We start from the raw sequence: 26,144 nt of genomic DNA, 5'->3' as shown, positions 1-26,144 counted from the left end.
GGACACAAAATTAGTGTTTTTAGCCTAAGTTCTCAAAAACATGGTCAGGGTGCAAAAGAAGCATGCACATTGATGTTGTGTTTTACAATGCTTTTGATCTTTAGCGAACGTTCAGTGCATATCTTTATTTGTACTTTGGCGAACCAATCGTATAGCATTTTGAAACGACATACCGCATGTAATAGACCTTTTTTAGTGAAGTTGTCATTTCTTGTCATAAAACCAGCATCGTCCGGTTTTTTTGCAGAAATGCAGAAAGTGGGGCATTTAAAAAAGAGGGCGTGCAGAACAAGCCTATCAACCGAGAGAAAGGGAGTATGGAGAGGTGGTGTGGAAAGGTAGCGCTAATCACCGGAGCTGCAACAGGTATAGGCAAAGCGACCGTTAGCAAACTCTTGGAGCATGGCATGAAAGTAGTCGGGTGCGGAAGAAGATTAGAGGCACTACAAGTAAAAAATTGACAATATTTGTATGTGGAGAATAGACGGTATTCCTAAAGTAACAAAGCGAACATATGAAGGCCTACGCAACTTTCTACGTTATACATCTCGCTCTTGCTATATTTGTATGAAAACTAACATAAGTTTTCACCATGAAACAGATGTATACCCATTAACTGTGCAATAAAGCAGACTAATGTTTTGTTGAATGGCACAGTGAGATTATGGATCAGTGTGTTGGAACAGATTTCTAAAACAGTTCATATTTTGTACAGTATACAACAGTCCTAAAACTGGCTTTTAACTGTTTTATTAGGGTCTTTAACTTTTATAAAGAATTGTTAGAAAGCTTAGAACAGACAGAACATTTCCAAAGAGAACTGGAAAGACTGTTCCGGTTCAACTAAAGACCTCTAAATAGATATATATGTAGGGCCTATATATTGTATACTGTAGCACCACATTGGGGTGTATGATAGTTAACAGATTTTAGTAATATACATAATTTTATGACAGTTAACTGTCTACCACAATGAAGCGATGTTTTGTGTGAAACATTAAAATAAAAGCAACTTATTCAGTAAGCTACAGTACCTGCATGTCTCGTGAAGATTAGGTTCAATTTTAGGCTAAGGGCCTACAGCTCAATTATGCATTATTGGGATGACATAGAGTAGATTTATATATTACTAGTATAGTATTATAGTAGAGTTATATATTACTAGTATGGTATAGTAGAGTTATATATTACTAGTATGGTATAGTTGAGTTATATTTTACTAGTATGGTATCGTAGAGTTATATATTACAAGTATGGTATAGTGGAGTTATATATTACTAGTATGCTATAGTAGACTTATATATTACTAGTATGGTATAGTAGAGTTATATTTTACTAGTATGGTATAGTAGAGTTATATATTACTAGTATGGTATTGTAGAGTTATATATTACTAGTATGGTTTTGTAGAGTTATATATTACTATAGTATGGTATAGTAGAGTTATATATTACTAGTATGGTACAGTAGATTTATGCGTTGCTAGTATGGCGTAATGCTATCGTCTACATACAGTAAAGTCAAGTTCTACAGGTCAAGTATGTTTGGCATTAACAAACCAAAAATGGTTCTTCTAGGAACTAGAGTCGACATTTGGATCTAAGGGAGAGCTAACTATTATTCCCTGCGATGTGAGCAAAGAAGACGATGTCATCTCCATGTTCTCCAAAATTAAAGAAAAATATGGCGGAGTAGATGTGTGCATCAACAATGCTGGCTTATCCAAGAGCAGTCCAATTCTGTCAGGGAAATCTGAAGACTGGCAGCTAGTGTTTGATGTAGGTTGCTAAACTTTAATGTATCTATTTTCAGTAGCATTTACTAACCAGATTTAACCATAAAAAATTTTTTCAGGTTTGAGGTGAGAAGTTAATGTTTATTAACAGGTAAACGTTATGGGGGTGTTAAGGATAACCAGAGAAGCAGTAGCTAGTATGAAATCAAAAGGAGCCAAAGAATGTCATATTATAAACATCAACAGGTAAATATCTCATGAATTCTATTATAGAAAGCAAGTTATCACCAGTGATACAAATATAAAGATGTAGTTAGCCATTACAGGAACTACTCTTATATATAATAGAGATATTGATCATAAAGTGTCTATGATGATTCTATTTTACCGAGAAAACGAAAATTGATCACTCGAGTTTTTAACTGAAAAGCACCCAATAACACCCTACATAAAATGCCAACTAACATGTACCAAAAGTTTCAATTACTAGTTTGAGGCCAAACCACACAACTCTGTCTTATCCATTTGCAGTCTTTCAGGACACCAAGTACGGCCTCCCGCTCATAGCCATGTCTATGCAGCCTCAAAGTTTGCTTTGACTGCTATTACCCAGGGTACTCGGCATGAGCTTTTTGACATGCAGTCGGAACTTAACTGCAGAGTATCGGTATGTATGTCATCTAGTCCTAAACTTCAGACCATCAGTAGGTATGTCATCTATTTCTTAACTTCGGACCATCAGTAAGTATGTCATCTATTACTTAACTTCAGACCATCAGTAGGTATGTCATCTATTCCTTAACTTCAGACCATCATTAGGTATGTCATCTAGTCCTTAACTTCAGACCATCACTAGGTATGTCATCTATTCCTTTACTTCATACTATTAGTAGGTATGTCATTTAGTCCTTAACTTCAGGCCATCAGTAAGTATGTCATCTATTCCTTAACTTCAAACCATTAGTAGGTATGTCATCTATTCCTTAACTTCAGACCATCAGTATGTCATCTATTCCTTAACTTCAAACCATTAGTAGGTATCTCATCTATTCCTTAACTTCAGACCATCACTAGGTACGTCATCTAGTCCTTAACTTCAGACCATCAGTAGGTATGTCATCTAGTCCTTAACTTCAGGCCATCAGTAAGTATGTTATCTATTCCTTAACTTCAAACCATTAGTAAGTATGTCATCTATTCCTTAACTTCAGACCATTAGTAGGTATGTCATTTAGTCTTTAACTTCAGACCATCAGTAGGTATGTCATTTAGTCCTTAACTTCAGGCCATCTGTAAGTATGTTATCTATTCCTTAACTTCAAACCATTAGTAGGTATGTCATCTATTCCTTAACTTCAGACCATCATTAGGTATGTCATCTATTCCTTAATTTCAGACCATCATTAGGTATGTCATCTATTCCTTAATTTCAGACCATCAGTAGGTATGTCATCTATTCCTTAACTTCAGACCATTAGTAGGTATGTCATTTAGTCTTTAACTTCAGACCATCAGTAGGTATGACATCTAATCTTTAACTTCAGACCATCTGTAGGTATGTCATCTATTCTTTAACTTCAGACCATCATTAGGTATGTCATCTAGTCCTAAACTTCAGACCATCAGTAGGTATGTCATCTATTCCTTAATTTCAGACCATCAGTAGGTATGTCATCTATTCCTTAACTTCAGACCATTAGTAGGTATGTCATATAGTCTTTAACTTCAGACCATCAGTAGGTATGACATCTAATCTTTAACTTCAGACCATCTGTAGGTATGTCATCTATTCTTTAACTTCAGACCATCATTAGGTATGTCATCTAGTCCTAAACTTCAGACCATCAGTAGGTATGTCATCTATTCCTTAACTTTAGACCATTAGTAGGTATGTCATCTAGTCTTTAACTTCAGACCATCAGTAGGTATGTCATCTAATTATTTACCTACAGTAGGTGATCATAGTTCATCTCCGTTCAGACTTGGTGTTATTATAAAAGTCTACTAGAATTTGTTATCATGTTGAAATGTTCAGTAAATATCCTATGAAGTCTTCAGTAGTTAGATTTTAGCGAAGTTTGGTTCACACCTCAGTTGCCATGAGTTATAAAGTAAAGCATCACATCTGGTCAACTTTTGAATCTGTATTCAGTGATAAAATGCATGAGTCATCACCAGATCATGCGAGCCAAACTTATACCTTATGAAGATATCGCATATGTATAAGTGACTATTCAAGGTCATTAAAATGGGGATAGGCAATGAGTTTGCACACAAGTTATATGCAGAGCATAATGGGGATGCACAAACAGTTTTAGTATAGAAATCTGACTAAGCTAGACAGCCTTGCTGTCTTTAGCATAGATAAGCTGTGCATCCATTGCAAATCTTGTTTGTGCCATAGTTTTACAACCTTGTTCTGTTTTAGCAAATCAGTCCTAGATTGGTAGAAACACCCTTCATAGGCTTACATTTAGGAGACGAGCGTGCTGCAGCCATATTCAGTCAAATGAAGGTCAGTGCCATTTAGTTTTTTTCTTAGCATTACTTTAATCACATGAACTATAGGTAAATTATCTTTAATTTGATTCTGAAGCCAGCAAGACAGAGCAGTCGAATAAGTGTACATGTGAGCATTAGAACATACATACATTTGCAAGCTTTGGTATGTCCTTATACTGAGTTTGCAGAATTGAAAGTTTAAAGTAACAGGAAGTACTTGTTACTATGTAGTCGGTATAATTCTCATGTCATAACTCCTTTAAAGGTTTCTTAAGATGTGATGATGTGAAACTGTCTGTTCACACCATGCTATGCGACGGTTCAGCATGCTGCCAAGTGCCAATCCTTTGGTCGGCCGCCATAAGCGAAGGAACTATTTGTTAACACTGTGTGTAATGCAGCAGAGACCTTTGTTATGCTATGAATATGTCACCAAGTGTCTTATTAATACTGGTAATAAGTTACATGGTGATATGTTCATACATATTATACATTTGTTTCAATCTGCTGACCAAATGATCAAAATGACCAAATTCTTGGTTAGCAAAATTGAAAGGTTAAAGTAACAGGAAGTACTTGTTACTATGTAGTTGATATAATTCTCATGTCATAACTCCTTTAAAGGTTTCTTAAAATGTGATGATGTGAAACTGTCTGTTGCCACCATGTTATGCAGCAGACCCTTCTACGTATAACATTGAAGTTCAGCATGCTGCCAGTCTTCTCATTGGTTGCTAAGTAACCAGTGGTAAAGAAACTTATTTATTAACGCCGTGTTATGCAGTGGACACTTGCACTATGCTATGGTATGAGCATGTCACCAAGTAACTTGTGAAACGGTAGATAACTTTTTTCAGTTTGTTGACAAAATACAAAAATAAGTTTCATGACTTGATGGTTCTTGGCCAATTATAAAATACTCTGATGTGTTATAAGGTGTTAACAATTACTCTAATGTGTTATAGGGAGTTAACAAACACTTGAGTGTTATAGGGTGTTAACAAGTATTCTGATGTGTCATAGGGTGTTAACGGATGCTCTGATATGTCATGAGGTGTTAACAAATACATTGAGGTGTTATAGGATATTAACAAATATTCTGGCGAGTTATAGGGTGCTAGCAATAGCTGTGGTGTATTATAGGGTGTTAACAAAAACTTTGGTGTGTCATATGAAGTTAACAAGTATTCTGATGTGTCATAGGGTGTTAAAAATTACACTGCTATGTCGTAGGGTGTTAGTAAATACTTTGAAGTGTCATGAGGTGTTAACAAATTATCTGATGGGTTAAAAAATGTTAACAAATACTCTGATGTGTATAGTGTGTTAAAAAATTGCTTTAGATCACATTAATTTAAAAACTCATCTAAAAAGACAAGACACTGCTAATAACTATAGAGGCCTGTTTACAATTGTTCTGCTTCTGCTGAACAATGTCAATAAAATGCTTAGATTTCATAAACCAGCAAGTGTAATCAACCGGCCTCTGTGCAGTTTTTATCAAATTCACATGGATTTTCATTCCAATATTTTCATGTTACATGTACTATAAGTTGACAAAAAATGTTGTCCATCAGTAATAACTGCCACTGAGCCCCAAACTATAGTTGTGAATAGAATGCCTTTGGCGATAACCTATATAATTGTTGCCTCAACGTAGATTTTCTTTTTAAAACATCGATATTAATATTAAGTGATTTCTTCGAATACTTTTAAAAAAATTTATAAAGTGTAATTTTAATGATTTTCCTAATAGAGGAAAAATTTTAAATAGAAAAATTTCTGTTGAAAAGTTTAACCATTTCGCCGCTTATAGGTCATCTTATATTGTCTCTATTAGGCAACTGTTTGTGCTAGCAGAAGAGCTATGAACTTGTCTATGCAAGATTATTGTTATTATTAACACTAATGTCAACATTAGTGTTAGCACTGGTGTTAACATAACATAATTGTTATCAATGTTATAATAACAACATTGATGACATTAATTAGGCCTATTATTAGTATTATTATATGCAAATGCATACCAATAGTAAATATTTATTTGATGAGATTTTGCAGAAATACACTTTTAAAAACTTTATATACAAATCACTGTAAAGGATAGTTATTTATGCATTGCTAGCAAAAGATCTGTGCAGGACGTAACTACTCACACACAGGCTGATTGTAACATGGAATCATTAGTGGTTTAGTAAACATTTTATAGAAGTGCAAATTTTGTTAAAATTATATTGTTACTAACTGAATAAAATAATTGTTGAAGCTGAATAATATAAGCTGAATATAATTACCCAATGAATTTGAGTAACTTAAGCTAGCAAAACTATCTATACTCACTGTAAGTAGCCATCTAGACTCCTGTAACTCACTGTAATAAGAGCCATGTCCTACATCTGATACAGCTTGTGAGGTTATGTTACGCGTAACGATCTATCATACAAACGCGAGCTTCAAGCGTGCTAGGAACCAATAGTATTTTTGCAAGCACTGCATAAGTCTGTGCAGTATTGATCCATAGTATGGCAGGTGCAGCGTAGTGTAATGGGCTAGCTTGCCTGTCTGCAGACCTGGAAGTTCAGAGTTCAAATCCATTGTGATACTGATTTTTCGTACCTAAAATGTTATCGCTATAATTGGACATTCGGATAACAAACGACAAACACTGAAATTTATATATAGATTAATTAGTGATTGGCATTAACGATTTAGTTAACTAAGTTAACTTATCAATTTAAGGCAAAGGTATTTTTCAGTCTAACGCCTAAAGGCCGGTTCACACTATATCACCGTTGGTCAGCGTTTCCCTTTTGGCGTTCATCGTCGATTATGTGAACCGGGAATTGATGGCATCAACTATGCATCGCGGACACGTCGAGAATGTTTGCAGCTGTCAAATTTTCCCGATATTTCGCCGAGCATCAACGACCGCCTTTCAAATGAGAACCATTTCGGCGATGGTAATTTACGGTCGCGGATAGATTGATTTATTCATATCCATTTATGATATTCGCTGCGGGACTAGTTTCTGATTGCAGCACGCGAAAACAAAAAGGTTTCTTCGTGAAAATTTTAAAAGATAAATGAAAACACTACGCCACGGAGTATTTCCTGATGCAAACGCTGTTGGGTATGTGATGGTGTAAACATGGTTATCATTGACGATCACCGAAGTATTGTGGCATCAACGCCGAAATACGGCGATATAGTGTGAACCGGCCTTGAGCCCATGCTAACATATGTAGCAAATGCATGTAACTTTTTTAATCTTGTATCAAATTTTAATTGTTTGATGTATTAGACAGCCTGAGCATAATTATACAAATAAGCTTATTTAATACTGGAGAACTTTTACTGTAAGTCCTCATGCTCAAGCCGCACGGCTTGTGCTCACAAACAGATGACTCACCTAGGAAAAAAGAACCTCCAACAAGCCGTCTGTGATATCTAGCCGCCCTTACCAACAAACCGTATATGCCCACAGATCGCGGCTAACGACTGAGGTTTTGTCATCCTTGACCCCTTCGGGAGCGAGAGTGTCGAGACGGGTTTTGTTATACCCCCGTCCTCTTGAATAAGAAAAACTGTTTTGCACTCAGTTTGGTCCATAGTTTCTGCTTCGACGTCGGCAGGTATTAACACGCTTCCAATCCTTTGTCTCTCACTTGTGTGTCACGAATTCATCTCGACTTAGAGCAATAAATTCTTCTTTAGTCTAAAGTATTCCATAAACATGGCCTTGAAAATAAACGGGTAGGTCGCCAAAACCCCCGTACATAAAAGTGCATCATGAATGCGATTCTATGGCTATAGCGTGGGAGCTAAGCAGAGACCACATTTATCGAGAAGCCACCCTAAGCCCCCGTAAGTTTTAAAAGAGTGGCCTTAAGCTGCGGTCTATGACCTTGAACCAGAAGCCGTGCCCAACGACAAACCGCGTGACTTGAGCATGAGGCCTTATGGTACATGTAATCATAGATGTTGTATACTGTTTTATTACAGGCACTGGAACCAGAGGACGTAGCCCAGACAGTCGTATATCAGCTAGGGTTGCCTGCTCATGCTCAGGTGCAAGATGTTTTGATCAGTCCCCTGCAGCCAACTACTTGGATCGTCAGAAGCTGAAGTCTTGTTTTTCTTACAAGCATCGTGTGCTTTCTAGACTAAAAACAATCAGTAAACCGCTGTCACGTTACTTGATATAGCTTTTAGCTGGCCATTGGAAGATATTATTAATCATTAGCTTCCTTCAAGGATATTCATATTATGGTATTCAGCAGATTCAAGGTGTTCAACTATTATTATTTGCTATAATAAAATTTAAGATTCAACGAGTATGATGCCACTCAGGGAGAGACATAAAAGTCGACCAATCCATGTTTACAAAATGAACCACAAAGGTTTAAAACAGCGGGCTTGGGCAGAAGGTGCAATGGCTGCAAATACAATGTTGGTAGGAACAAAACGTAATTCAAAACAAATGTTCCAAATAGAAAACACAAGGTTACACCAAGAATAAGTCAAACATGCATACAAATGGCTTCTTGCCCTTGCTACACACACACACCGGCAAATGTCATCAGCCTAGCACCTAGTATATGGATATGCGTAGAACTAAACCCCCAGAGTAATAGAGTAATTATTATATAGGTCACGGAAAGTGTTATGTAGCAGATAACTCCCAGTTTATGGATATGTGTAGAACTAAACACTTACAGTGTAGAGTAATAGTAGTTACTGTATTGGTCTCTGAAAGTGTCATGTAGAAGATAACTCCTAGTTTATGGATATGTATAAAACTAAACACAGAGTAATGGAGTAGTTCTGTCTATTACTTTAATACTTATACACGTGTCTATGCTGCCAACTAGTTTGCTGTATAAGCAATTTTCCACGGAACTCGGCATGCGCTTCTCAATGAGCCACCAGATTTCAACTGCAGAGTGTCGGAAAGTAACTCTGATTGACAAAGATCAGCCTTGACAAAATACAAGACTACGAGACCACTAACAGGCTTCATGGTAATGTTTTTGTAAACATTTAGCAAGAAATGCAACTGAATCCAAAATGATATGAATGGAAATTCAAAAGGTAACCTCAAACTTGTGAAATTTTACAAATGAAAATGAACCCGCCGTCAGAGATGCAGATGTCATTGATATGACATCGTTCCATTTTGATTCAAATTATGCACAACTAAAATTGTAGAATGCTTCAATTCAACAGATAGATAAAGCTTATATAAGTTTAAAGAAATGCCCTACTACCTCATCCTTTTGCTGATTATCAGGTTGTTATAAAATGGTTACGGTGTTTACTGTAAAACCTCTATTTGAACGCCATGGCGCTCTATTTTTTTACTGTTCCCCTATAGTGGCATTTTATTAGAGGTAACGTTCAAATATAGTGTGGCACTGTACATTTGCTAGCTCGTCCGAATTTTGGAAAGATTAATTTAACTCTTTCATTTGCGAAGCGAATGTCACCAATATTCTGTACTCTCCTTTGAGTGGAGCGATGTTCCTGCCGTTAGCCTTCTTCAGATACGCCAAAGTATCAGATCAAGTTAAACAAGGAACTACTTTGAGTAAAAGATTATTACCGGCATGCAGTTATTAATTATTTCATCGGTGTCACTTTTAAAGTTTCAAAGAAAAAACCATAAAGCTTTGGAGTTTAATATATTGTCGCTTAATATATTCATGCTAGTTTTAATAAAAGATAGATAAAACTTCTGCATCTAGCTAAAATACAAATAAATTTGTCGTCATTTTTTGAACAACTTTTACTCACTCAAGATTATGAATGTCTACAGAGAAAAGTTGATTTTGCATATAAAGGTGAGTTGTATTCGAAATAGCATATTGCTTCAACCAAGGTTAATGGAGTCGAGAAGAAATCAGCACATTATGCTTGCTTAGAGGATATAATATATCCTCTGAGCAGTCATTATGTGCTGGTCCCTTCTCGACTCCATTAACCTTCGTCCACTAACCATGAACCATTAACCATGAAAAGGGTGCCCTTGTCATGAAAAATGACAAAGGCACCCTTTTAAGAAAGGCCATTTGAACATTATTCCAATGACTTTTCTTAAAGGGGGCCCTTGTTATTTTTCAGTTATTAGTTTACAGACTTTTAGATTTAAGCTAAGATCGCAGGCTTCATTAATGCTCTTTTAGGGCCAAGGTTAATGTCATGCAAGTGCCAAGTATTACTGGTACTTTGCCAACAAACATTATGCTTTTTAGCTAAAGCTTTATACAAGCTAATATTATATAGTACTGTCTCATAAAGCTGTCTGTATAAAGCTTTAGCTAAAAAGCATAATGTTTGTTGGCAAAGTACCAGTAATACTTGGCACTTGCATGACACCTCCTCACTAAGCTAAAGGTTCTTTCTGGTTCTCTTAGACCTTCGGGGTTTGTCTCTGCTATACTCATCTCCATCAGGTAGACGAGGGTTGCGTAGTCTTCTTCTAGACGGAGGTTGCTCTGTTACAGTTGTAGGGGCTGGTAGTTGCAGTTTTGTCTCCTCTGTTATATCAGGTTTATCTACAGGGTCTTGATCTTCTTCTGTTGAGTATCTTGGTCTGAGTTGTTCAACATGTCTTCTCCAAGTAGGTCCCTTTGGTACCACTTTGACATTGAGACTACGAGTTCCATATATCTTAGTAACAATGGCTGGAACCCATCTAGGTTGTCTGTTGCGTCTAGGTCCATGATACAAGGCATAGCATGGTGCTCCAAGATTGTAGCTGTGTATAGTGCATACTGTATCAACATCATCCTCATCTTCTCTTGCATCAAACTCTTTATCAGGTCCAACTGGCAGTCTTGAGAGGACATCTGCATTTTGATGATGCTGGGTAGATCTGTATTCTATGGTGTAGTCATACTGATTTAGTACCAGTGCCCATCTTGCTAGTCTGTTGGCTGCTAGAGCTGGAACTCCTTTGGTAGGTCCTAGAAGTGTGAGAAGAGGTCTGTGGTCAGTTACCAAGATAAACCGTCGACCATACAGGTACTGGTGATACTTCTTTAGAGCAAATATGATTGAGAGAGCTTCTTTTTGTAATTGTCCATATTTCCTCTGTGTGCTGGTCAGTGTTTTTGAAACATTGGCTATTGGTCTCTCACTTCCATCAGGATAACGATGAAATAGTACAGCTCCCAGTCCAGTTTCTGAAGCATCACATGAGATTCCAATGTCAAGATCTGGGTTGAAGTGTGCTAAGACACTATCAGTTGATAGCATATCTTTCAGTTTGCTGAAGCTCTTTTCTTGTTCAGTGCCCCACTTCCAGGTCTCTCCTTTGCGTGTCAGTTTGTGCAATGGTCCTGTGAGTTGTGACAGATTGGGTATGAACTTGCTGTAGAATTGTGTAGCTCCTAAGAAAGATCTTAGCTGAGTTAAGTCTGTTGGGACTGGCATCTGTTGTACTGCATCTGCCTTCTTTCCTTTAGTGATTCCCTTTGAAGTGAGTTTGTGTCCCAGATACTCTACTGTAGGTTGAGCAAAACAGCACTTGTCTTTTCTACATCTGAGCCCTCTTTCTTCTAATCTTTGAAGAAGTCGACGTAAGTTTTGTAGATGGCTCTCTGCATTGGCTCCACTCACTAGTATATCATCTAGGTATACTGCTACTCCTGGGAGGTCTTGTGTCAGTTGCTCCATGATTTCTTGAAAATACCCTGGTGCTGAGCTTATGCCAAAGGGCAACCTCTTCTGTAGTAGTACTCCTCGGTGTGTTGATAGTGCTAGTCGTCGTTGACTTTCTGGTGCCAACAATATTTGATTGTAGGCATCTGCTAAATCAATCTTTGTGTAGCAATAGCCTCCACCTAGTTTTCTGATTAGATCTTCTGGTAGTGGGATAGGTTTCCTATGTGTTTCTAGCTGATTATTGATAGTCTTGGAGTAGTCTCCACATACTCTGATCTTCCCTGCAGCTTGACCTGTTGTAGATTTGCGTACAGGTACAACTGGTGTTCCATACTGGTTGAATTGAGTTGGTTCCCATATGCCTTTAGCTACACCTGCTTCGTATGCTTGGTTGAGCTCTTCTGTCAAGGCAATAGGAACTGGTTTGGGTCGGCAGAAGACTGGCTTTGTTGAAGGTTTGAAGTTTATCTCTAGTTCAAAGTTCTTGAGACATCCTAGCTCGTCTTTGAATATTTCTGGAAATTCTTTACACATCTCCTTACACTTGATTTGTAACCTCCCATCTGGCTGGTTCTCTGTGATTGTTGATACAAGGTTCTGTTGTAGCTTGTCATCAATAGAGATGCCTAGTTGCTGTATAGCAGTTCTTCCTAGTAGGTTGAGATCTTGTACAGCACTAATCACAAATGGTAGTCTGACTTCTTTCTGTGCATCCAATTGGGCAGTTAGCTCACATCTGCCAAGCGTCTCTATGAGATGTCCTGAGGCTGATTTGTAGTTAACTGTAGTAGGTTTTAGGTTTGGCTTTCCTAGCTTCTCCCATATTGATTTACAGATGAAGTTGTCACATGCTCCAGTGTCCAGTTCAAGTGTGAAGTTGTCTCCCTCCAGTTTGATGTTTTCAGCAAGTTTCACCATCTTGGTTGATGTGCATTCTATCATCTTTACTGGTTTTTCTGCTGCAGATGATTTCTTTTTCTTGCATGCTCTTTCTATGTGACCTTGTTTAGAACAAAAGTTGCAGGTGGCTGCTTTGAATCTGCAGTCATCCGCTGTATGGTTAGTTCGGTCACATCTGTAGCATAGCTTTCCTTCCTTCTGCTTGTCAGGTGTAGAGTTGTTTTTCTGGATTGGTTTGTATCTTGATTTCTGTTGAGCAACCTTGTTGACTTTAGACGAGTTTCCATAAACTGTCTCTTTGGCAACTTTAGCTGCTTCTTCTGTTTCCTGTGCTACCTGTATAGCTTTGTTGAAGTTGAGTTCATTGTCCTTGACCTTGAAGAGAGATTTGAGAACTGCTTCATTGTTTACAGAGCAGATAAATCTTGTTCTGAGAGCCTCATCTAATGGATCTGTAATGCCTATGAAGGCACATGTAGTTGCATCTTGACGAATTCTGGCAGCTAACTCTTGAATAGTTTCTCCAGGTTTCCTCTGCATGTCACTCCAATACTTGTAACGCTCTCTAACAATGAAGCGCTTAGGGTCATACTGGTCTTTGAGAAATTCCAGTATTTCATCCATGTTGAGGTCGTTGATCTGCTTGGGTGTTGAAAGCTGAGCTGCCATATTACTAAGCTGCTTGTAGAGTGTAGGCTGTTGGTTGGTGAGAAAAGTGCCAGCAATCTTGTCTTGATGTATAGAATTTGCTGCAATGAATGTGTTGAATCTGTCTATGTAATCTGTTAGTAGCTCTGCTGTTGGGTCAAAACCTGGGAAGGCTGGAACAGCGGTTGCAGCTGTTTCTTGTTTCCGTTGTAGGTTTTGTAGTAGTAGCTCCATCAGTTTCTTATTCTCCTCCATTCTTTCATCTTGCTGACGTCTGTATTCCTCTTGTTGCTGCTTGAACTCCTCATGCTGCTGTTGTCTATGCTCTTCTTGCTGCTTTCTCTGCTCCTCTTGCTGCTGTCTCTGGTCCTCCTGCTGCTTCTGCATTAGCTTGATCAGGTCTGCTACTTCTGCCATTGTAGTGGTGCAATTTTGAACAGTTACTCTTGTAATAAACTAGAACTCTTTGTATCGATTTTATCAATGATAAAATCTGAACAAAACTCTTTGTAACTGTTCAAAAGAGAAATCCTTGTCGCCAATTAGCTTCTGTTATGTTTCTGCACAGAAGCAATTAAATAGAGTATTAAATTAGAGAAATGGTTTATTGCACACTCCAGAGACAACTGATTTGATAACAGAAAACCCAAGTATTTATATGTTTGGTCATAAAAAAGCTTTGTAAAAAGCTACAAGCATTATTAATAGCTATAATGAGACAGTACTATATAATATTAGCTTGTATAAAGCTTTAGCTAAAAAGCATAATGTTTGTTGGCAAAGTACCAGTAATACTTGGCACTTGCATGACAGTTAAAATATTGTGATGTGCGTCAGCTTCAGGAAAACAAAAATAAATCTTCAAACTTTGGCACAAAACTGTGTAACTAAAAGCAAAATTTTATTCATCTCATGCTATATCAAACTAACATGTTTGACATCTATGTGTCAAGGTTGCAGCAGCTGCTCTAGATGTGAAACAGTCTTAGATAAAATTTTGTTTTGATTTGGTTCATCAAAACTATGATGAGCTGAAAGGAGTTGGTTGGATGTAGAACAAGCCTGCTCAGTGTTACCTAGATGATACTATAACTCTGTAGTGTACTGGATAGCTTCTACAGACACAGCTATGGCTAGTCTCAAGTAAGTAGGCATTTCGGAAGATTGCCATATTGGATATCTTACGTGAGGCCGGCGCTTTTACTCACCGCATATCTGGTTTTTAGAGATATGTGTGAGTTGTTAATTTTTTGAAAAAAAATTATCGCATGTAGTTTTTCCTACCATTAAGAAAAATCGTGTTCAACCAATTTCAGCAAAGTTTCAGTTGCTTTTAAGATCAGTCATTTTAAAACTATAAAAGGAAGTCATGATACGTAAAACCTCTAATTGAACGTCATTGCGCTCTATTTTTCAATCCTTTCTTTATAGTGGCGGTCAATTGAAGGTGGCGTTCAATTAGAGGTTTTACGATATAATGTTTAATAGGATCCGAGTGCTTTTTGAAGTAAGCAACGCGAGGAATAGCTACAACTATAATTACTAGCTTACTAAACTGCATAATGGCACAAAATTTAAAATGTCATGGGATGGAAATTTATTCGTACGCCTAGACAAAAATTTGCTGAAATTTTATGTCACGTCAAAAAGTTCGTGTTTTGAGATGATCTCAACTCAAGATCGGACAGCACTCAATGATTCCTAAATCAGCAAAAGGAAGATATGATGTACTGATTAATATTAATTGGTAATGTAGAGCTAAGCAATGTAAGCGGGACCTGCAATCGTATGTACTTATTTACACAACTAGTATTTTGAGAGACTCAATGTCATATCGTAAAAGTTATTTTATGTACAAACGCATGTTCTGCATTAAGTTGAAGTAATAGTAAGTGATAGTTTTATTACAATCGCAATCTTTGATAGTTACAGCTCATATCCAATCGGGCTCAAAAAGTTTTATCTATACTGTGATTTGAACGCTCACTTTAAAACGAACATGCAGCCAGCTAAGCCATATAGAAATATTTAATTTTTACTATAATAAGAGCATTATCCATCTGTCTGTTTGTCTGTCTGGCCAAAGCCACAGATGGAAGTTGAGAAAAAGGTTGCATTAAACAGGACTTGAACCCATGAACTACCACCCGCCTCAATCACTGATTCCAGTATGTTAGAATTATTGTGCACATAACTATTCTCCTGACGATTTCTCGCCTCACACCAGACTGCCAGGTTATTTAAATTTGGTTATGCTGGCTCATATGATTTTGACTATAAGCATTTAACATTCTGTTTGTACAGCTACAAGTATTACCTGATACCAGCTCTTATTAGCGCGTTCTTACCTCCTTGGCTGGTTGGAGTCATGTCCCTTGTCTACGTTCGCCGAGCTTACAGACTAAACAATAGACAAATGACAGCCAAGTATGAACTCTACACAAGGTCTCTAAATCTCTCAATCTGCAGTATAATATCAGCGATTATCATATTTTGGGTAACGCTAGCGATCATCACCCACAAGCAACAAAAATCAGAAGCTGTCGGTCTGCAAATGCCCTGTCAGTTAGAAAAGGTGAGTCAACCCTTAACTAGCACTTTAGAACTTTTAGTAAAAGAAAATTCGCCGAGTTCAGCCTAAACATTAAAATGCAGCTTCTTTTAGAATAACGTTTTAAGAAATTATATTATCATAGAAAGTTAGTTAGCTGCTTAAGATTGTGATTAAGTGCAATGAATTACTATTGAAAAATTTTCAAAACTTGCAGGAAAACACTCGAAATAAAAAAAATTTCCGATGAAATAAGTACAAGTACATTAGGCTATGTTATTTTTGTAATTTAACATTATGTTTGAATATTCACATACACGTGATAAAATTTAGCTTGGATACCAAAATTGTCAGTCCAATCAAAGCATTTACAAATTCGCATTTACATGTAACTATATTGTGGAATTCCAATCAAATGAGGAAAGTTTTGCACGAGCTTTACCCTACCCAGTGCTATGTTTAGGGACACACAGCATGTAAAGTTGCTAAAATGCACATCTTTTAACCAAGGGAACTAAGCTTGCAAAAAGCGACCAAGAGGGTCTAATTAGACGATCTTTGCTATGGATAAACGAGGATAGTAGAAAATTGAGTGGAATTTGCATTCGATGATACGAATCACCCAATCAAACTCGTTAAATAAAACCATAGTTCCCACACATAATCAATGTTGTTTCCAATTTTCTGGTCTGATTTTTAGTTGATTCCATTTTAGCAGATAAAAAATGAGCAAATTAATGTAAAAATTGTACTCGCTAGTAGTAAACTGTCCAATCAAAGTCAGGATTTTTTGAAGAGTTGAATGTCACTGGATTTTTTTCATTTGCATGCTTTTTGACCTTTGCTGCAGCCATAAACAGAAGCATAAAACATCAATAGCTTAAATTTGGTAACCAAGCCTTTATACTTCACAACTGTTGCTCGGCAGATACAGGTGCATCACGTTTATTCACTTATCGTAAATATATTAGCAGGTTGTAACGTGCTATTTAACTATTTCTTAACATTTTGTTAAACATTGACACACAAACTTATTCTGTTGTGATATTCGTTTCATATGTTGAAATTATTATATACTAGAACAGATATTTTTATAAGCATACATCATATTTTGTCTAATTAGCTTTAGAGCATGAAAGCAGTAATAAATACTTCTGTAATAATATTAACAAATCTCAAATAGTTGCTCAAATTATCTGTCATCTGTTGGGAAGTTGAAAGGTAGGCGCATCTAAAGTCGAGCTTTGATTGAAATATGTGTGTGGGTGTGGGCGGTTAGGTGCGTGGGAGTGTGGGCGCCTGGGTGCAAGCACGTGTGCATGCGCCCGTGTGTGTACATATATCTTTGACAGTTACAACTGCTCAATTTGTTAAAATATTCTATCATATAACGTTATATTACGAAGTACCAAACATGTTCTAAATGTAATATATAAGACTATTTATAAAAACACATATACTGTAGATGTAAGCAATAAACTTAGTGAAATTGTAGATATTTTGATACCTGTAAGTAGTAAACATTCATTTGTTGAATCTTGTTAGAAATCCATAGCATTGTAACAATTATGATTTGCACTTAGACTATGAGTTAACGCCGTCATTTATTAGTGTTCTGGATGTATGGTCACCATAGATATATAAATAGATATATATAGGTATATATATATATCTATGATGGTCACCATCTTTATGATTGTCAAAAGGTGTCAAGTGTGAAGCCGTCAGCTGATGGAGTTCAACAAATCAAAGACGACTGCATCCAGGTGAGTGCCTGCCATCGCGCTGTGTACTGTTAAACTGTCATAACTGGTGAAAATTTTAATAACTGTTAACAACTGTTAATCTATTATTGGACTGTCTGCTTCTAGCTGCCACATCTGATGAGAATACTGAATGAATGCCTGGCGTTGATCGAGTAATAAAAAAGTTTTTGCAAAAAAAATTATTTTCAACTAGCATATATAATTACCATTCTAACTTTTAAGTAAAGGTATTTAGTTATTTCTGTCTTTGTTCGGCTAATTCAAATTTTTGAAAGCTCGAGGCATAGCTAGAACAGATTGTCAAAAAACATTATGTTACACATGGTTCAAGATTTAAGACATCTTATAAACACTGGCAGGTAATGTAGTTTCCATTGGCTAAGTTGCTTTACCCCATGAGTTTGAGTAACTTAAGCTAGTAACTTAAGCTAGTCTAAGTCTTTACTATAATAATAGCAGGGTCTGTTCTTCGGTTTGGTCATTAAGAAAAAGATTGGACCTCATTGGAATCAAACTCATACTTTCAGCAGATGCATTGATGTGCAAGCAGGTGCTACCACAAAGGCAAGCAGCCAGCTTGCCACAGCTTGAAATTATTGTATTTATAATTGTTACGCACCAAGACCTCTTATGCAATCATGATCTTAAACAATTATTGTTATTAATTATCATAAGATTAAACAACTATGAAAAGGTGGCTGTAAGACGTAGTGGTTAGTGCGCCTCTCTGCAAATTGGGTTTCTGAGCTCAATTCCAGCTCGAAACAGTTTTTTCACTATTATGACTTTCGCGCTATAAATGGACATATAGATGACAGATCAACATAAACTGAGATCCATATATATATATATATATATATATATATATATATATATATATATATATATATATATATATATATATATGTATATATATGTATATATATGTATGTGGATATGTGTATGTGTATATGTATGTATGTATATATATATATATATATAAATTGTTTCCTCACCCTGGATACCCCGTATGGGTAGTAAATTCTGCTCTAACTCGGGTCTCCTACCAGAGACCTGGGAGTTTGAGCACTCGCCTCAAGATCTTAGCTGTTCCAAATAGCGCACTTTTCTGCAACTCACCTGAGTTGATTGTTGTTGGTATTTGGGCAAGCCACATTTTATGCGCTGGTGTTATGGCGCCCAGTGCCCCATATATATATATATATATATATATATATATATATATATAGACTAGGTGAATGCCCAGTGTTACATGCATAATAAAAAAGGCTTTAAATAAATAAATTGTATGAATTTGAGTAACTTCAGCTAGTAACTTAAGCTAGTCTAAATCTTTACTATAATAAGAGCCGTGTCTGTTCTACCATCTGGACACAAAAAAAAGATTGCACCTCACATGTACATTTGGCAGGTGCACGGATATGAAGCTAAGTGCACTACTACTAAGCCACGCATCCAGTTAGCTACTGCTGTAATATTTGTACTTATAGTCTTAAGTTCATCTGTACTACTACTCATGTGTTTCCTAATAAACAAGCTGGTACATCAAAAACTGATCTGGCACACCTGGTAAATAATTGTATGTATAATCGTTATGTGTCATGATCTCTCAAGCAATCATGATCTTCAAGCCAGCTAGATTAAACAACTATTTCATACTAACGCGAGGTGGGCGTGTAGCGTAGTGGTTAGCGGGCCTGTCTGTAAAACCGATGTTTATGATTTCAATTTCGATGTGATGCTGATTTTTCCTATAACTTTATTGCTATAATCAAATGTACGGATAACAAATGTTGAGATAAGTATAGATTGACAGTTGCGAACAGGAGAGTGGTTACCATAGCACTCCCTATTTTCAACTGTTACAGCTGACGTAACAGGTGGCCCGCTGCTGTTAGATTGGTAAATACATACATTTGAACTTTTATGCTAACAATACTATGTAAAATTTATATTGGTAATAACTGCTACAAAGAATAGCAGAAATCTTGTCATTGTATAGTTACCTTAATGAGAGACTATCAAGTTAACTCTCTAAGATAAAATTTCTCAGAAAGGAATGGCTAAAAATTTTGATCAATTTAAAGTTCACCTCTTTTTGTGCACTTAGTGTCTGCAAGATCAAATATTTCCCAGCCTTCGAAAATTGAGTTGAGAATCAATTCATAAATTGATTCTCAACTCAATTTATGAATTGATTCTCAACTGAGAATCAATTCATAAATTGATTCTCTAGTGAATTCCTGATTTTCATGTGTTTATTGTTTTTGTTTATTTTGGCATGTAACGAAAAACACCATTTCTGTTGATGGCTACCAATGCCAATAATAATTATAAATACATACAACTGAACATTTCATGAATGCATAGCATACTTTCCTTTATTTTCTCATGATTATTTTAGGGCTTTCATCGAGTAGAATACTTCAAGAACAATTCAATGACTGTTGAGAAGCTGCCTCTGCTGGCCTTAAACCCTCTTGACCCATGTTTCTCAGAAAGAAAGAAGGATATGTGTCAAAGAAGGCCTCGCAAATGCAGTTATCTCTGGAATTTAGAACATTGGCTCAACAGCTCACTTGGAATCTGTAGGAGAGCAGGAGTTGTCCTACCACAGATCTATCCTTATACAAAGTAAATTAACCAAATGTTGCAATCATTTCTAGCGTAAAAATGACTGATGATTATTTGGCATTTTAGACTCTTTTAAGATTTTACTAAAGCTGGTGTTGTCATTAAATATCAAAAAATAACTAAAAATAAATGTTAATTAAAACAAATTATTATTAGAATTATATAAAAAGATATTTATTAGAATTATAATATCTCAAAGCATAGGGCCTTTCGGGGAACCAATTTACCACCTGTTGGCTTTCTATTTCTTTTAACAAAAGTTCGGAGATGGTGGCAGAATTGTATCAGCTGGGTCAACCACCAGATTCTTATACACGGCACTAATTTGGAAAATCCCTCAAGGTTCAAGCCACTTACAAACTTTAGGCAAACTGTAACAACTACGCAGAGGTGTTTTTAATGCCAGCTTGCTTATATAAACCCATTTTCAGCCTACATCTCTGCATATGGAAAAGGCAAAGGTTTTTCTTTGATCCATCCTTTATGACCCTCTCAAGATATAGGATACACCAATCAGTTTTGCTTATCATTCTAGCCATATTTGAGGTCAAGGTCTCATCTGTATTAGAGTTTACAGGAGTGATGAATTTTATAAGTAAAATGCAGCAAGACCGTTGATTTGTGGAATTTCTTCCATTTTTAATCAGATAGCCGGTGGGTGTTTAGGTGGCTGCAGGTGGGTGTTTAAGTGGCTGCAGGTGGGTGTTCAAGTGGCTGCAGGTGGGTGTTTAAGTGGCTGCAGGTGGGTGTTTAAGTGGCTGCAGGTGGGTGTTTAAGTGGCTGCAGGTGGGTGTTTAAGTGACTGCAGGTGGGTGTTTAGTGGGTGCAGGTGGGTGTTTAAGTGGCTGCTGGTGGGTGTTTAAGTGGCTGCAGGTGGGTGTTCAAGTGGCTGCAGGTGGGTGTTTAAGTGGCTGCAGGTGGGTGTTTAAGTGACTGCAGGTGGGTGTTTAAGTGGCTGCAGGTGGGTGTTTAAGTGACTGCAGGTGGGTGTTTAGTGGGTGCAGGTGGGTGTTTAAGTGGCTGCTGGTGGGTGTTTAAGTGGCTGCAGGTGGGTGTTTAAGTGGCTGCAGGTGGGTGTTTAAGTGGCTGCAGGTGGGTGTTTAAGTGGCTGCTGGTGGGTGTTTAAATGGCTGCAGGTGGGTGTTTAAGTGGCTGCAGGTGGGTGTTCAAGTGGCTGCAGGTGGGTGTTTAAGTGGCTGCAGGTGGGGGTTCAAGTGGCTGCAGGTGGGTGTTTAAGTGGCTGCTGGTGGGTGTTTAAGTGGCTGCAGGTGGGTGTTTAAATGACTGCAGGTGAGTGGTTAAGTGGCTGCAGGTGAGTGTTTAAGAGGCTGCAGGTGGGTGTTTAAGTGGCTGCAGGTGGGTGTTTAAGTGGCTGCAGGTAGGTGTTTAAGTGACTGCAGGTGGGTGTTTAAGTGGTTGCAGGTGGGTGTTTAAGAGGCTGCAGGTGGGTGTTTAAGTGACTGCAGGTGGGTGTTTAAGTGACTGCAGGTGGGTGTTTAAGTGACTGCAGGTGGGTGTTTAAGTGACTGCAGGTGGGTGTTTAAATGACTGTAGGTGGGTGTTTAAATGACTGTAGGTGGGTGTTTAAGTGACTGCAGGTGGGTGTTTAAGTGGCTGCAGGTGGGTGTTTAAGTGGCTGCAGGTGGGTGTTTAAGAAGCTGCAGGCGGGTGTTTAAGTGACTGCAGGTGGGTGTTCAAGTGACTGCAGGTGGGTGTTTAAGTGACTGCAGGTCGGTGTTTAAATGACTGCAGGTGGGTGTTTAAATGACTGCAGGTGGGTGTTTAAGTGGCTGCAGGTGGGTGTTTAAGTGGCCGCTGGTGGCTGTTTAAGTGGCTGCAGGTGGGTGTTTAAGTGACTGCAGGTGGGTGTTTAAGTGTCTGCAGGTAGGTGTTTATGTGGCTGCAGGTGGGTGTTTAAGTGGCTGCAGGTGGGTGTTTAAGTGTCTGCAGGTGGGTGTTCAAGTGACTGCAGGTGGGTGTTTAAGTGGCTGCTGGTGGGTGTTTAAGTGACTGCAGGTGGGTGTTTAAGTGGCTGCAGGTGGGTGTTTAAGTGACTGCAGGTGGGTGTTTAGTGGGTGCAGGTGGGTGTTTAAGTGGCTGCTGGTGGGTGTTTAAGTGGCTGCAGGTGGGTGTTCAAGTGGCTGCAGGTGGGTGTTTAAGTGGCTGCAGGTGGGTGTTTAAGTGGCTGCAGGTGGGTGTTTAAATGACTGCAGGTGAGTGGTTAAGTGGCTGCAGGTGAGTGTTTAAGAGGCTGCAGGTGGGTGTTTAAGTGGCTGCAGGTGGGTGTTCAAGTGGCTGCAGGTGGGTGTTTAAGTGGCTGCAGGTGGGGGTTCAAGTGGCTGCAGGTGGGTGTTTAAGTGGCTGCTGGTGGGTGTTTAAGTGGCTGCAGGTGGGTGTTTAAATGACTGCAGGTGAGTGGTTAAGTGGCTGCAGGTGAGTGTTTAAGAGGCTGCAGGTGGGTGTTTAAGTGGCTGCAGGTGGGTGTTTAAGTGGCTGCAGGTAGGTGTTTAAGTGACTGCAGGTGGGTGTTTAAGTGGTTGCAGGTGGGTGTTTAAGAGGCTGCAGGTGGGTGTTTAAGTGACTGCAGGTGGGTGTTTAAGTGACTGCAGGTGGGTGTTTAAGTGACTGCAGGTGGGTGTTTAAATGACTGCAGGTGGGTGTTTAAATGACTGTAGGTGGGTGTTTAAATGACTGTAGGTGGGTGTTTAAGTGACTGCAGGTGGGTGTTTAAGTGGCTGCAGGTGGGTGTTTAAGTGGCTGCAGGTGGGTGTTTAAGAAGCTGCAGGCGGGTGTTTAAGTGACTGCAGGTGGGTGTTCAAGTGACTGCAGGTGGGTGTTTAAGTGACTGCAGGTCGGTGTTTAAATGACTGCAGGTGGGTGTTTAAATGACTGCAGGTGGGTGTTTAAGTGGCTGCAGGTGGGTGTTTAAGTGGCCGCTGGTGGCTGTTTAAGTGGCTGCAGGTGGGTGTTTAAGTGACTGCAGGTGGGTGTTTAAGTGTCTGCAGGTGGGTGTTTATGTGGCTGCAGGTGGGTGTTTAAGTGGCTGCAGGTGGGTGTTTAAGTGTCTGCAGGTGGGTGTTCAAGTGACTGCAGGTGGGTGTTTAAGTGGCTGCTGGTGGGTGTTTAAGTGACTGCAGGTGGGTGTTTAAGTGGCTGCAGGTGGGTGTTTAAGTGGCTGCAGGTGGGTGTTTAAGAAGCTGCAGGCGGGTGTTTAAGTGACTGCAGGTGGGTGTTCAAGTGACTGCAGGTGGGTGTTTAAGTGACTGCAGGTCGGTGTTTAAATGACTGCAGGTGGGTGTTTAAATGACTGCAGGTGGGTGTTTAAGTGGCTGCAGGTGGGTGTTTAAGTGGCCGCTGGTGGCTGTTTAAGTGGCTGCAGGTGGGTGTTTAAGTGACTGCAGGTGGGTGTTTAAGTGTCTGCAGGTGGGTGTTTATGTGGCTGCAGGTGGGTGTTTAAGTGGCTGCAGGTGGGTGTTTAAGTGTCTGCAGGTGGGTGTTCAAGTGACTGCAGGTGGGTGTTTAAGTGGCTGCTGGTGGGTGTTTAAGTGGCTGCAGGTGGGTGTTTAAGTGGCTGCTGGTGGGTGTTTAAGTGACTGCAGGTGGGTGTTTAAGTGGCTGCAGGTGGGTGTTTAAGAAACTGCAGGTGGGTGTTTAAGTGGCTGCAGGTGGGTGTTTAAGAAACTGCAGGTGGGTGTTTAAGTGACTGCAGGTGGGTGTTCAAGTGGCTGCAGGTGGGTGTTTAAGAAACTGCAGGTGGGTGTTTAAGAAACTGCAGGTGGGTGTTTAAGTGACTGCAGGTGGGTGTTCAAGTGACTGCAGGTCGGTGTTTAAATGACTGTAGGTGGGTGTTTAAATGACTGCAGGTGGGTGTTTAAGTGGCTGCAGGTGGGTGTTTAAGTGGCTGCTGGTGGGTGTTTAAGTGGCTGCAGGTGGGTGTTTAAGTGACTGCAGGTGGGTGTTTAAGTGTCTGCAGGTGGGTGTTTAAGTGGCTGCAGGTGGGTGTTTAAGTGGCTGCAGGTGGGTGTTTAAGTGTCTGCAGGTGGGTGTTCAAGTGACTGCAGGTGGGTGTTTAAGTGGCTGCTGGTTGGTGTTTAAATGGCTGCAGGTGGGTGTTTAAGTGGCTGCAGGTGGGTGTTTAAGTGGCTGCTGGTGGGTGTTTAAGTGACTGCAGGTGGGTGTTTAAATGACTGCAGGTGGGTGTTTAAATGACTGCAGGTGGGTGTTTAAGTGGCTGCAGGTGGGTGTTTAAGTGGCCGCTGGTGGGTGTTTAAGTGGCTGCAGGTGGGTGTTTAAGTGGCTGCAGGGGGGTGTTTAAGTGGTTGCAGCTGGGTGTTTAAGTGGCTGGTTCTCAGGAACCACACAGAGTTTTGAAACCAAATAATTTTAGCGACCTGAAAGACCCGGAGCATATACGTGTAAAGTTTGAACGAATTGCACAACGAAAAGTGGAAACGCATAGCGCTTACACAGACAATAGATACATGCACGCACGCACACACACACACATACACACATGCACACATACACACGCACGCTCACATACATGCACACACACTTACAAACGCGGGCACGCGCCCACGCCCACATACACTTACAAACGCATGCACATGACAGTGAAATTTATTAATATAGATAATTACAGTCTCCAATTTCGCACATTGTTTTCTTTGCATCACTTTTAGTTTTTACCTTATGATATCAGTTAGCTTGGTTAAAAGATGTTCTCAATAAATGTTTTCAAAAAAATTTTGGTCGCACTTCTGTAGAATTTTTTGCTTTAATTCTAAGAAAAGCCTTGCCTCCATAAAACTGATAAGAAAGTTGGCAAAAGTTGTAACAATACTGTTTTGATTAAAAAATCTAAACTCTTGGTTGCTAGCTTTACGCCCAATAGTAAATATAAAATAAAAAGATGTCTGGTCATCTTATACCCAGGAAGTCTCTTGTGTGATACATATGATTTAGGATTGCATGAAAAACAACCATCAAACCAACCATTATGTTGTAGAGCGTGTGGCTGAGCTTCCGAGATTGGTGCCACTTCGTGTAGATTATTATAGCAGAAAGACTTCAGCTGACAGCTATTTGGAATAAAGACATTTTGTATCTTTCCTTTCTTAACTGTGGTCTAACACTTGAATTAGACGCTATAAAATTATATCAAACTATGGAAAGTTATTTCCTACTATCTATGTCTATGAGACTACCATTTTCATGTATTTATGCCTTGATACAAAGTATAACACTTCACATACCCCTGTAGCATGACAATATATTTTAAGATTGCTGGTTAAACATTTAGTTATATCATATTGCATAGCCACAATGTATTATATGATAGCAGATAATGAAATATACATAAATAAAAGAGAATGCGAGAATAGTGAGGAATTTGGGAAAAAGGATTACTGAAAACTTCTCTCAATGCAGTAAGTATAGTCACTCTATCAAAGTGAGTGCTCATCGGATGCCTTTGGTTGTTTACATTGGCTGCACACAGGATATGACACAGTTGTACCGCGCGATTGTTTTAACCTGATAACCTAAATGTGTTATCTTTGTAATTATTGCTGCTGCTTTTTAAAATTTAAAACATTCAGTAAAGCAAGGAGTAATAAATCAAAAATTGAAAAAAAATCCTCTTCTGACACTAATAAAAAAGGGCAGATAGATGAATTGAACAGTCAGACTTTTGAAGAAGAAACAAGTGAAGTAATAAAATTTTATCAGCTGCCATACACCT

General features: G+C 38.6%; 1 protein-coding gene across 1 annotated transcript; it reads left to right on the top strand.

Annotated features, from left to right (window-relative positions):
• Positions 1-289: 289 nt before the first annotated feature.
• On the top strand, positions 290-8,562 carry LOC137389553 (dehydrogenase/reductase SDR family member 11-like). Its single transcript, XM_068075594.1, has 6 exons — positions 290-449; positions 1,578-1,778; positions 1,887-1,981; positions 2,267-2,402; positions 4,164-4,250; positions 8,240-8,562. The coding sequence occupies exons 1-6, from the start codon at positions 318-320 to the stop codon at positions 8,360-8,362; spliced, it is 774 nt and encodes a 257-aa protein (XP_067931695.1). The 5' UTR covers positions 290-317; the 3' UTR covers positions 8,363-8,562.
• The last annotated feature ends 17,582 nt before the right edge of the window (positions 8,563-26,144 follow it).

The sequence above is a fragment of the Watersipora subatra genome, chromosome 3, assembly GCF_963576615.1.
Source record: "Watersipora subatra chromosome 3, tzWatSuba1.1, whole genome shotgun sequence".
In the NCBI taxonomy this organism is placed as follows: domain Eukaryota; kingdom Metazoa; phylum Bryozoa; class Gymnolaemata; order Cheilostomatida; family Watersiporidae; genus Watersipora; species Watersipora subatra.
This window is presented reverse-complemented; position numbering and strand designations above follow the sequence as displayed.